The following is an 11738-nucleotide window of genomic DNA, read 5'->3' on the forward strand; positions in this document are numbered from 1 at the left end:
TTGCTAACCTTTGCTAACATCTGCTAACCTCTGCTAACCTTTATTAACCTCTGCTAACCTTTGTTAACCTCTGCTAACCTTTGCTAACCTTTGCTAACATCTGCTAACCTCTGCTAACCTTTATTAACCTCTGCTAACCTTTGTTAACCTCTGCTAACCTCTGCTAACCTTTAACCTCTGCTAACCTTTGATAACATCTGCTAACCTCTGCTAACCTTTGCTAACATCTGCTAACCTTTGCTAACCTCCACTAAACTTTGCTAACATCTGCTAACATTTGCTAACCTTTGCTAACATTTTCTAGCCTTTTCTAACCTTTGCTAACCTCTGCTAACCTTTGCTAACCTCCACTAAACTTTGCTAACATCTGCTAACATTTGCTAACCATTGCTAACATTTTCTAGCCTTTGCTAACCTTTGCTAACCTCTGCTAACCTTTGCTAACATCTGCTAACCTCTGCTAACCTCCACTGCCCTTTTCTAACCTTTGCTAACCTCCACTAAACTTTGCTAACATTTACTAACCTTTGTTAACATTTTCTAGCCTTAGCTAACCCCTGCTAACCTTTGCTAACCTCTGCTAACCTCTGCTGCTATCTTGGCCTCATGCACCAGGCTGCAAACTTTCCATCTGAAGCTGAATTGATTAAATTGTTATAATAGGACTGATTAATGAAATCGGGTTCATTAATTGGTTAATAAAACTGATTAATTGCAATTAATCGAATAATAATATAATAATAATAATCATCATCAACTAACTTAGTGATTGATTAATCGTTAACTGGATTATATAGACTTTAAAAAACCATTTGCTGAAAGAAGCACTCAGCCAGTCGGCGCTGAAGCCAGAAACATGTTGGACCCAGATCAGTTTCAGGTTCTGGAGAGAAATCTATGAAACACTTTAATTATCAGCTGGTTAATCCTGACCAGAGCTGCAGTAGCTGATTGTATTGCAGTTAATCAATCAATCAATCAATCAATCAATCACCAGATCAGCTCCAGATGTGTTTTTCTCATGTTTGTGTTTTCAGTTGCAGATTCATCTTTGGTGCAAATTATCAAATGTTCTCTAAAGAAAAGCTGTTTTTAACTTTCAGGCAACAAAATGTTGATTTTATTTAAAACATTTTAATTATTATCATTTTTTTTATGTATGATGCATTTCCAATACTGAATAAAATAAGTTTAGGTGATTAAATATAAAATCTTCAGAATGTGGCAGATTTTTTATCCAATTAATCATCAGAATAATTGATTAGTAAACTTTAGCTGCAGCTTCAGAGATCTGTCTACAAAGTCAGGTTTTTAAATCTTCAACATGTTTTCTCTGATTGGCTGAAATGAGCCGGGGTTGCCATGGCGACGGCAGCTCTCCTGTAAACAAACCAGTTGGTTTTTCTTCAGTATTTCCATGAGAAACGAAGATCAAACGGCTGGAAAGCTTTGATTGAACCGACTGGTTGGTTCTGGTTGGTTCCGGTTGGTTCTGGTTGGTTCCGGTTGGTTCCGGTTGGTTCCGGTTGGTTCTGGTTGGGTCCGGTTGGTTCTGGTTGGTTCTGGTTGGTTCTGGTTGGTTCTGGTTGGGTCCGGTTGTGTCGTCTGGATTTATTGATCAGGATGGTTTCAGACCAGATTCCTGCAAAGTGACTCCATGTTTGTTCAGTTTATCTGCTGATTTATACTGGATATATTGGATGCAGGCTGGAGTGTTATTGTGTGTGTGTGTGTGTGTGTGTGTTATTGTGTGTGTGTGTGTGTATGTGTGTGTGTGTGTGTATGTGTGTGTGTGTGTGTGTGTTATTGTGTGTGTGTGTTATTGTGTATGTGTGTGTGTGTGTGTGTTATTGTGTGTGTGTGTGTGTGTGTGTGTGTGTGTGTGTATGTGTGTGTGTGTGTGTGTGTGTGTTTGTGTGTGTGTGTGAGTGTGTGTGTGTGTGTGTGTGTGTGTGTGAGTGTGTTATTGTATGTGAGTGTGTGAGTGTGTTATTGTGTGTGTGTGTGTGTGTGTGAGTTTATCGATGCAGAAAGCCTCTCTCTCCAGAGCTGCAGTAGCTGATTGTGTCGCAGCGTGAAGAAGCTCCCTTTCTCCTCTGTGTGTCTAATTGACTTCACGCCTGGTTCTGGTTCTGGTTCTGGTTCTGGTGCTGCCTCTGTGTGTGTGTGTGGGCTGAGGCCGGCTGCCAGAGCTAAAAGTGGGAGCGCTTTGTTTAGAGAGCATGTGTGAGCTTCTGAGCAACAAACCTGCTGAGGAAAATAAGTATTCAACACGTCAAAATGTTCAAAGTAAAAACATTTCTGATATTTTCACCAGGTGTTTGTTAGTAAACCGAAGCAAATGAGTTTAAGTGTGAAAACATAAATAACAGAGTATTGAATACTGATATTTATAGCAAAGCTTCTTGGTAACAGCAGCTTCATTCTTCCTCACAAACCGACTTTAAATCTTGTCTGAACTCTGATTTTTAGTTCTTTACATAGATTTTCAATTGGATTCCAGTTGGGATGAAACAATTAATTGTGATTAATCGATTATTGAAGTCAACTAATTTAATAATCAATTAATGGTTGACCGGACCTTGCAGACTCTTAAAAATGAGTTTTCTCTGGTCCAATTAAATTTTTCTAAATTAAATTTGCTTAATTTAAAACATTCTTTGCGTCACTTGAGTCACATGATCAAACCACAGAGAAAAACAAACCAGGAAGTCGTTGGAGGGCGATGGCACTGAAAGCTTCTAATGACTTATAGCTCAGCAGGTTTATTCTCACGGTTTTTAATTGTTTATTAAACATTTAAATTGTGAAATTGTTTTTTGACATGGTTAGAAAAGATTTACTCAAATTTGTGATGAAAACGCAGCTGCTGATAGATTTCTCTGTTTGTGTTCAGTACTTTTTCCCTGCATCTTTTCACATTATTACATGTAACTCAAATTCTTAATTCATATTGTTTGAGTTTCTGGTGTCAACAGCCTTTAGAAATATGTTTCCAATAAAATATGTTGTGTTTAGTTCTGATTCTAGCTGCTGTATATTAACTCCACAATCTGTGTTGTAGCTCTGGGTTTTCCTCCAATCAGAGGGCAGCTGTGATGATGATGTCACGCCGGCTGCAGAGAGCTGAGGCCGTCAGACACAAACAGGGAAACAGAAAATCAGATTTAGAGCCAGAAACAGAGACGTGTTGCTCAGACCTCGAGTTTTAGCAGGTCAGCAGGCTTATCAGGTTAACAGGTTTAGCAGGTTTATCAGGTTAGCAGGTTAGCAGGTTTAGCAGGTTAGCAGGTTTAGCAGGTTTGACCAGGTTAGCAGGTTTAGCAGGTTTATCAGGTTAGCAGGTTTAGCAGGTTAGCAGGTTTATCAGGTTAGCAGGTTTAGCAGGTTCAGCAGGTTAGCAGGTTTAGCAGGTTTATCAGGTTTAGCAGGTTAGCAGGTTTATCAGGTTAGCAGGTTTAGCAGGTTAGCAGGTTTAGCAGGTTAGCAGGTTAGCAGGTTTAGCAGGTTTATCAGGTTAGCAGGTTTAGCAGGTTAGCAGGTTTAGCAGGTTTATCAGGTTAGCAGGTTTATCAGGTTAGCAGGTTTAGCAGGTTAGCAGGTTTAGCAGGTTTATCAGGTTAGCAGCAGCTGGTTCAGATTTAAAATCTGGACATCTCCTGCAGCTCTGCTTTTGTTTCAGTGGAGGTTTGGGCTCTTTAAGCAGCAGATTGCTCTGCAGAGCTGCACATTCTCATGCAGCTCACTCTCTCCTCTGAGGCGTCAGGAGATCAATAGAAACCAGCTTCAGTCAGGAGCCGGCGCCGCGCCGCTGCAACCGTAAGGATGCAGCCTCCGATTAGCGAGCTTCTGCTCCGGCTCAGAGCGAAACCAACATGTTCCTGCAAACTGAAGCTCTGATCTGCTCCAGACTGGTGATCAGAACAGAGACGATTAATCAATTTTTTAATAAATAATTGTCAACGAATTTAGTAATCGATTTGTTAATTATCTGTAAAAAAAAAAAAGGCCATTCGCTGAAAGAATTACAAAGTCAGAGCAGAAATCCAAAACTGAAGAAAAATAAAAACATTTCGATAAATCTGTCCAGAACTTCAGTATCGGCGGGTTCAGCTTCTCCTGTAAACTGTCTCATATCCAGTTATTAATCTGCTAATCCAGATTAATCACCAGATTAGATCCATGTGGATGTCCAGCAGGAAGGCATGAGATTTTCACAGGTTGGTGATGTTTGGATTTTTTAGATGCAGGTGATCAAAGGTTCACTAAAGGAATAAAATGTTTATTTTCTTATTTAAAACAGAAATAATTTGTTTACTTGCAATTTTTTATGTGTTTCTAATATTGTGTAAAAAGGCTTTGATGAAGAGTCAGAAGTTTTTTTTATCAGAATAACTGATTAATCATCAGAATAACCGATTAATCATCATAATAAAGGATTAATCGTTCTGTTCTCTGAGTGTTAATAGTGTGTAAAATGCCGGATCGGGTCATCCCGCTCCGGAACCGGGCCTCCTCCTGCTCTCAGCTGTTGTTCAGCTTGTTTACCAGAACCCTCCGTCTGCCAGGCGGCCGTCTCTCTCAGGAATGTTCTGGAGAGTTTCTGGACCCGGGCCAGGCCCAGCACACTGCCTGCTCTGTGTCCCGCTCCCCAGCGCTGCTCAGAGCGGATCGGTCCGACCCGGTTCCGGAGCTCAACCAGTGCCTCTGTGCGGCAGAGACGCAGCAGAGATAAAACATGTCTGCTGCGTCTTCCAGCTGCAGACGGTCTGACGGGTCCAGTTACCAAACGGTACCAGTCAGGCGCCGACACGTCAGGAAAACTTTACCGTTTAACAAACATCTGAACAACCTGACATGAAAACCTTTTCTCTTGGCTCATCATTGTGGTTTTCTTTGTTCATCCTAATGAAGGTTGAAGTTGTTTGAACGTTTCGACGTTACAGGATGAAATGTTTTCCAGTTAAAGAATCAAAAAATAAATTTTTATTTACTACGACTCTGATGTCTCTGGTCACATTTTAGGACTATTTGTAGTTTACAAGGATAACAAAAGAAAAATAGACGAGTTGATTTAGAGACCAAAATGTTCCTTCAGCCTGAAACTATAAAAGTTTCTGACATCGTTTGGTTGGTTTGACTCTGGAAGAACCGCAGCAGAACCGGGTCAACTGGACTACCAGACTTCAATTCAGTCTGACGATGATGGCGAGTCCATCGGAGGGGGACGTGTCCCCTGTGTCCATGTCCTCAGCAGCAGGTTGGGGAGGGGCGCCCTGGACTCCATCGCTGCTGTTTCTATTCTGAGGAGCCAGCTGGGAATGAAGCTCTGCCGCCAGCAGGCTCAGCCGGGCTTAAAGCGGAGGGACAGAGTTCCGCCGGGCCGGGCCGGGGTCCAGCAGGAGTAAACAACCCGGGGTCAAAGGTCATGTTCAGGGTGACCCAAACGCCTTCCCAAACTTTCCAGCTGCAGACACAGAGAGACGGAGATTCATGAGAAACTCCCAACATTCCAGAAATGCCTCACAGATAAACATGGTCAGGCTGCTCCATGTCACACACACACACACACACACACACACACACACACACACACACACACACGCACACACACACACGCACACACGGTGATGTCACACCATCTCCTAAACATTAAAAACCATCAGGAATCTAAAAATAAAGACCAATCTGAGCAACATGGAGATAAACAGATTTTATTTTTCAAGGCGTTAATTGATTCATTTTTCTGTCAGGTTATTCATTCATTTATAAATGTCACAATTTCAAACTAAATATTTAGTTAGCAAAATTGACTTGTTTAGCTCCAAACTAAAAATTTAGTTATGTCTGTTTAGTTTGGAGCTAAATATTTAGCATCAAATTGAATTTTACCTCTGAGCTAGCTTAACATTTAGCTAATATGCAAAGTGGAAAATAAATTGTATTTTCTAAATAAATAGCTTAAAGCTAAATATTTTGTTAGCTAAGCTAACAATTAGCTTTATATTTAGATATTGCTAGCTAACTGTTTAGCTTAGTGCTAAATATATGTTTTCTAATCTAAATATTTAGTTTAGAGCTAGCTCCAGACTGAAAGGTTAAATTATGAAAGATGAAACTCGTATGGCGGCAGAACAACCAAAATTACTGCTGATAATCTCTGACTGTGTAACGTCATAAACTGTCCCCCACGCTGTCCGCTCCCAGGAACATTCCTCCATGGCAGCAGAAGGTTCTGGTTTCGACCGGACTGGGTCTTGGTGTGTTGTAGATTCAGAACCTCAGCCGGGTTTGGTCCAGCATGTTGGGTTCTGGTTCTGGTCCAGACGAGTTGGGTTCTGGTTCTGGGTGTGGTAATGACATGTTGGGTTCTGGTTCTGGTCGGCCTCAGCGGTCCAACCCCCGGTGTTATGCTGGGTGTGTAAAGCTGCTCCATGAAGCCTGTTGTTTTGGGTCGGCGCCTTTGGGGCCCTGAATGGGCCCCGGCAGGTGGGTCAGCAGTAACGGATCAGCGCCAACCTCCCTGTTGTTCAGGCTGAAAGGAGGCGGCGCACCTGTAGCGGCCTCACCTGGGGGGCGTCGCCCTGTGTTGGCACAGCTGCGGCTCTGAAAGCTTTAGAGAGAAGTCATGTCTGCTGCTGCTGCTGCTGCTGCTGCTGCTGCTGCTGTGATTTATGTGTTAGAGCGGCGCTGCAGCATCTGTTTACGACGCAGGCTGCAAGCTGCACCGGCCTGGACAGTCTGGTCCCACCTGAAACGCTGCAGCGGCGATCTGATCAGAACAAAACTCACTCAGAAGTTCTGGATTTATGAACCAAACTGATGTTTCTGTTTTTACTGCTTATTATTCAAAGTAAACCTCTGGTTCTGGCTCTGGTTCTGATCGGCCCATTTCCCCAGTAACATCTGATTATTGTGTCCAATCAGAACAGGTCAGCGGGTCCGGGTCGCTGTAGGACAACAGGACACGGATTCCCATCATGTCCAGTTGAGCTCCTGCTGCTAAACTTAGCATCAAACAAAGCGGCCAGAAAACGTCAGAAATAACCTGAGAGAAAATGATGCAGTTCACTTTTCATTACAGCGTCATTCAGCCACAACCTGATTCTAACTACACATTCAGTTTGAAGTAACAAATTAAATATTTAGTTAGGTACTTATTAAGTTAAAAAACTAAATGTTTAGGTTGAAAACTAAAAATATAGCTAGTTCAGAACTAAGTATCTAGCTATCAAACCAAAGACTGAGCTTGGAAACAAAATATTTAGTTACCAAGTTAAATATTTAGCAAGCCAAATTTTAGTTGAGTATTTAGTTTACAAACAACACATCTAGTTAGCTGGCTAAATATTTAGTTTGAAGCTAACTAGCTAGCTTCCAAACTAAATATTTTTGCTCGAAGCTAAACATTTAATTTCTAACCTTGCTAGCTCTGATCTAAATATTTACTTTGGAACTTAGCTGCAAACTGGTGAAAATGCAATTTTGAAAACTCTTTTTTTTCTCTTATGGACTAAATAATCCAGATTATTGCTGATATTTTTAACTTTACAAATGGCCGCCGGTATAAAATCCCCTGCAGAGCCCAGATGAGCCCGGTGGTTCTGCAGGTCGGATGGATTCATGGCAGATGAGTTAAATCCTTGCAGAGGAACCGGTCTGATGTTTTATTTAATGTGGTTTAATCCGAATTAAAGCTGAAACATTTTATGTAACTCCTGATTAAAAACACAAATCCGCCGCAGCTCTTCACCTGATGGAGGCAGGAGAACCGACCGGTGTCAGCGAATCATCTGCCGCGGGATCATGTTCAGATTACACCGCTCTGTGTTCAATGGGAGGCAGAACCAAGAAGGTTCTGCTAACAGGCCGGGCCGGGCCGTGGCCCTTTAATGACAGGCTGGGCTGCGGTCCGGGTATTTGTGTTCACCATGCAGCCGTCCAGAAACAACAAGCTGCACGTCGGAGCGGCGCTGAGGAAGAGGAGGAGGAGGAGGAGGACATATTTCTGGATCTCAGATGAATTTCTGCTGTTTTTTAACTGAATTATCCATCAGTCTGAACGTCTCAGCCCGGTTCTGTGAGGTTCTGGTCCGGATCGATTGGCTGATGTTCAGTATAAAAACGTTACATATTTAAAAAATAACTTAAATTTTACTTCCTAATTTAAAGCCATGAAATTGGGCCTGTGTCTCTTTAAGAAGCTCCTGCTCTGTCTGAAGCTCCGCCTCCAGGAAGTCATCCCAACATGGCTCCTCTGTTAACCCTTTAACGTTTCTGCCAGTGTCGCTCTGAGCAGCAGCTCCTAGAATGATGGATCGCAACTTTCAGATGTTTTGCTGCGTTGCTGAGTCCTCCATGTTGCTCCTCCATGTTGCTGAGTCCTCCATGTTGCTCAGTCCTCCATGTTGCTCAGTCCTCCATGTTGCTCCTCCATGTTGCTCCTCCATGTTGCTGAGTCCTCCATGTTGCTCAGTCCTCCATGTTGCTCAGTCCTCCATGTTGCTCCTCCATGTTGCTCAGTCCTCCATGTTGCTCCTCCATGTTGCTCAGTCCTCCATGTTGCTCCTGTGTTACAGGTTCGACTACCAGGAGTTGCTCCATAACTCCACCTTCTGCCTGGTTCCTCGCGGCCGCCGCCTCGGATCGTTCCGCTTCCTGGAGTCTCTGCAGGTAACAGATCAGCTCGTCAGTTTCCTTCTTCCTGGATTTCCCTCCATCCATGATCCCACAGCATGATGCTGCCACCACTGTGTTTCCGTTCTGGTGTCCTCTCCCACATGTTTACTGTCCTTTCATGGTTTATAGGAAATGTTTCTTCTTCGATAAGGTCAGATTTGTGGAGTCCATCTTTCAAGATGGCCGCCGTTTTTGAGCCTTTTAGCCAATTATTGCCATAAAATGTTGCCAGTTTTTATGACTTGGATGATCTTTATGTCACATCATGTTTTACACTTTGGTCATCCTGATCACACAACTTTAAAATAATAACATGTAGTGAAACTGAGGACTTTGCTGTTAGTGAGTCTCAAACCAAACGTCAACAGGACGGACATGAGAGACAGACGTCTTAATGTTAGCGTTAGTGTCTGCTAATTTTTTAATGTGTTTAGGGTTTTAGCACAAGCAGAGCTAAGATTGTTGTTTAGGTTGCTGTGGCTAATGATCATTTTGGTTATCTGTGGCTAATAACTCCTGATGATTTCAGTGTAAACATTTATTCTCCATTACAACAATGGCAGCCATTTTGAAAAATGTCCATCAGGAAAAGAAGATCAAGAAAATAAGTATGATTTCTATGGTCTCAAATGTGTACTTTATAATTCGATACCAAACACATTTATTTAATTGGCTATTTTAGCTCAAAAATAAATTTTCCTTGACAACCATGGCGGCCATCTTGAATAATCAGAAGACTTGATTACTCAAGTCTTCCTGTTATGTTTGGTTTGACACCAAAAGATAAACGATGGACAACTTAGTGCAGAAATTAATTTTCCCTGATGACCATGCTGAATTTTAAAGTCATTAACGTTTTTTCTTATTTTGTTTTATTTTTTAAGTTAAGTCCCGTCTGTGCCAGGTCAGGTTCTTGTATGTGGAGATTTTACTGAATTATCTCTGGGTTTATCGGACCGGGCCGACAGGAAGCAGCTCAGTTAGCGTATTGATCCGTCTGAGTGTTTCCTGTTTCCTGCTGAGTGCTCCGGTTCTGGCTCGGCTCGGCCTGCTTTCAGCCCTTAGCCTCAGACGGTCCATTAAGTCGTCCATCACGGTCCGGCCGGGCAGACGGGGCCTTCTGAGGCACAGAGTTCTGCCCTGCAATATGGACCCAGACGGTTCTGGAAACACCGGGCCCAGTTCCAGGGAACCAACCAATCAGCAGCAGGAAGCCTGTTTCTACTTCCTGTCCCCCTTTCAGGGTCCAGCCTGGCGTGTTGGGTCCGGTGCCAGTCGGACCCAGAGAGGAGCTGTGGTCGGAAACTTCCCCCCAGCTCCAGGGTGTTTGGATCTCCCCTCACAGAGCCTCGCTGAAACCGGTCCAGAACCACAGAACCCGGTTCATCCCAGCTGCATCCTAATTCCCTCCAGCAGCAGGTTTTCCCTTCCAGTCGCTGCTGCTGCTGCTGCTGCCCCCTGCTGGGCTCATGGGGAACAGCAAGGTCCGATCCACAGAACCCAGAGGACGGGACGGGTTCTGTTCTGCTTTAGCCTCAGAGCCGGTCTCAGCTCCCACTGAGTCACTGCAGAGGAACGCTGGCCTCGTTCAGACCTGACCCCACCCAAACTCTGTGTGTGTGTGTGTGTGTCCAGGCGGCCTGCATCCCAGTCCTGCTCAGTAACGGCTGGGAGCTTCCGTTCTCTGACGTCATCCAGTGGAACCAGGCCGTCATCGAGGGAGACGAGCGGCTGCTGCTGCAGGTAACACACACACATGCACACACACACGCACGCATAAAATCAATTATTGCCACGATAAATGAAAATGCTAATTTCCATTTGGACAACAAGCATTAAGTCTCTTGTAATATAGTTGAAAAACCGCCATTTTGAAACACTGCAAACCTTTGACACCCGCTACGAAGTAGCTAGTTAGCGCTACCTGCCCCTTTAGCCTGTTTTCCCTGTCTGAGTTGATTATTATTTTAAATACAATTTTGGTTACATACTTCATAATCCATTTTAATTATTGTTGTTTTGTTGTATTTAAAAGAATCTTTGAGTGGATGTGCTCACATTACATTTGGTAAAAATGGTCTGAAAACGACGTTTTCATTTGCCGCAATAATTTCTGGGACAATTAATCGTTGAACAGAATGTGTTGAACGATGGGTAGGATTTTTATGAGGCCTTCGGTGAGTTAACGCTGATTATTCAGTGTTGTCATCAAAGACAACAGTGTGTTAGCATTTTATGGCTAATTGGTTCGCTCGTTTAGTCAAGGCGTCCAACGCAAAATAAAAAAATATTTAAAAATGACTTTAAAAAGTCTCTTTTTCTAAGTCAAAAAAGAGTAGAAACATTTTCTTCAGAACCAGAACCCTCAGTTTAGTCCCGAGTTAAAGTCCCTGTGAGCCTCGGAGCGGACAGGAGATCAATGTGTTCCTCTAATGAAGCTCAAATTATCCAAACAGAACCGGAGCCGGCGCCGAGTCCGATGTTTCACCGGGACAGAGAACTAATTATCTTCCTGAAGGCAAAATCCATCTAAATTAGCCTCCATGTTCAGCCCTGGATCCAGGTTCTGGTTCTGGTGTCGGAGCTCCTGTCCACCCTGAACATGTCTGAAAGAGAGAGAATCTTCCTCTCCCTCTTCCTCTTCCTCCTGCAGGTGCCGTCCACCGTGCGCGCCGTACCAAACAAGCGAGTCCTGCATCTCCGCCAGCGGACCCAGATGTTGTGGGACGCCTACTTTTCCTCTGTGGACAAGATCGTCCTGACCACCCTGGAGGTGAGTCCAGAGTCATCCGGCCCGGTTCTGCTGGGTCTGATGTAGGGCTTCCTGCTGAGATAAAACTACTTCCTGTTTCTGCTCAGATCATCAAAGACCGGGTCTTCTCCCACGTCTCCAGGAACAGATACATGTGGAATTACCTGCCGGGCGGCCTGCTGGTTCTGCCAGAGTTCTCCACTCACCTGGCGCACTTCCCTTTCTACTACCTGGGACTAGGTACGCACTCACCTGGGAACCGGGACCTGGGAACTGGGAAGCGGGAACTGGGACGTGGGAACTGGGA

The 11738-nt window shown here is 43.7% G+C and overlaps 1 protein-coding gene across 2 annotated transcripts in view; it reads left to right on the forward strand.

The window, feature by feature from the left end:
* ext1c (exostoses (multiple) 1c) overlaps window positions 1-11738 on the forward strand; it is a 46289-nt gene that overhangs the window by 22614 nt on the left and 11937 nt on the right. For both annotated transcript variants that reach the window (XM_015054450.1, XM_015054452.1), the window contains exons 3-6: window positions 8580-8673; window positions 10315-10422; window positions 11333-11452; window positions 11539-11671. In XM_015054450.1, coding sequence (XP_014909936.1) covers window positions 8580-8673; window positions 10315-10422; window positions 11333-11452; window positions 11539-11671 — 455 coding nt within the window. The remainder of the gene's footprint in view (window positions 1-8579; window positions 8674-10314; window positions 10423-11332; window positions 11453-11538; window positions 11672-11738) is intronic.

The sequence above is a fragment of the Poecilia latipinna genome, unplaced genomic scaffold (assembly GCF_001443285.1).
Source record: "Poecilia latipinna isolate Pla-1442-1.1 unplaced genomic scaffold, P_latipinna-1.0 Scaffold1252, whole genome shotgun sequence".
Taxonomy (NCBI): Eukaryota; Metazoa; Chordata; class Actinopteri; order Cyprinodontiformes; family Poeciliidae; genus Poecilia; species Poecilia latipinna.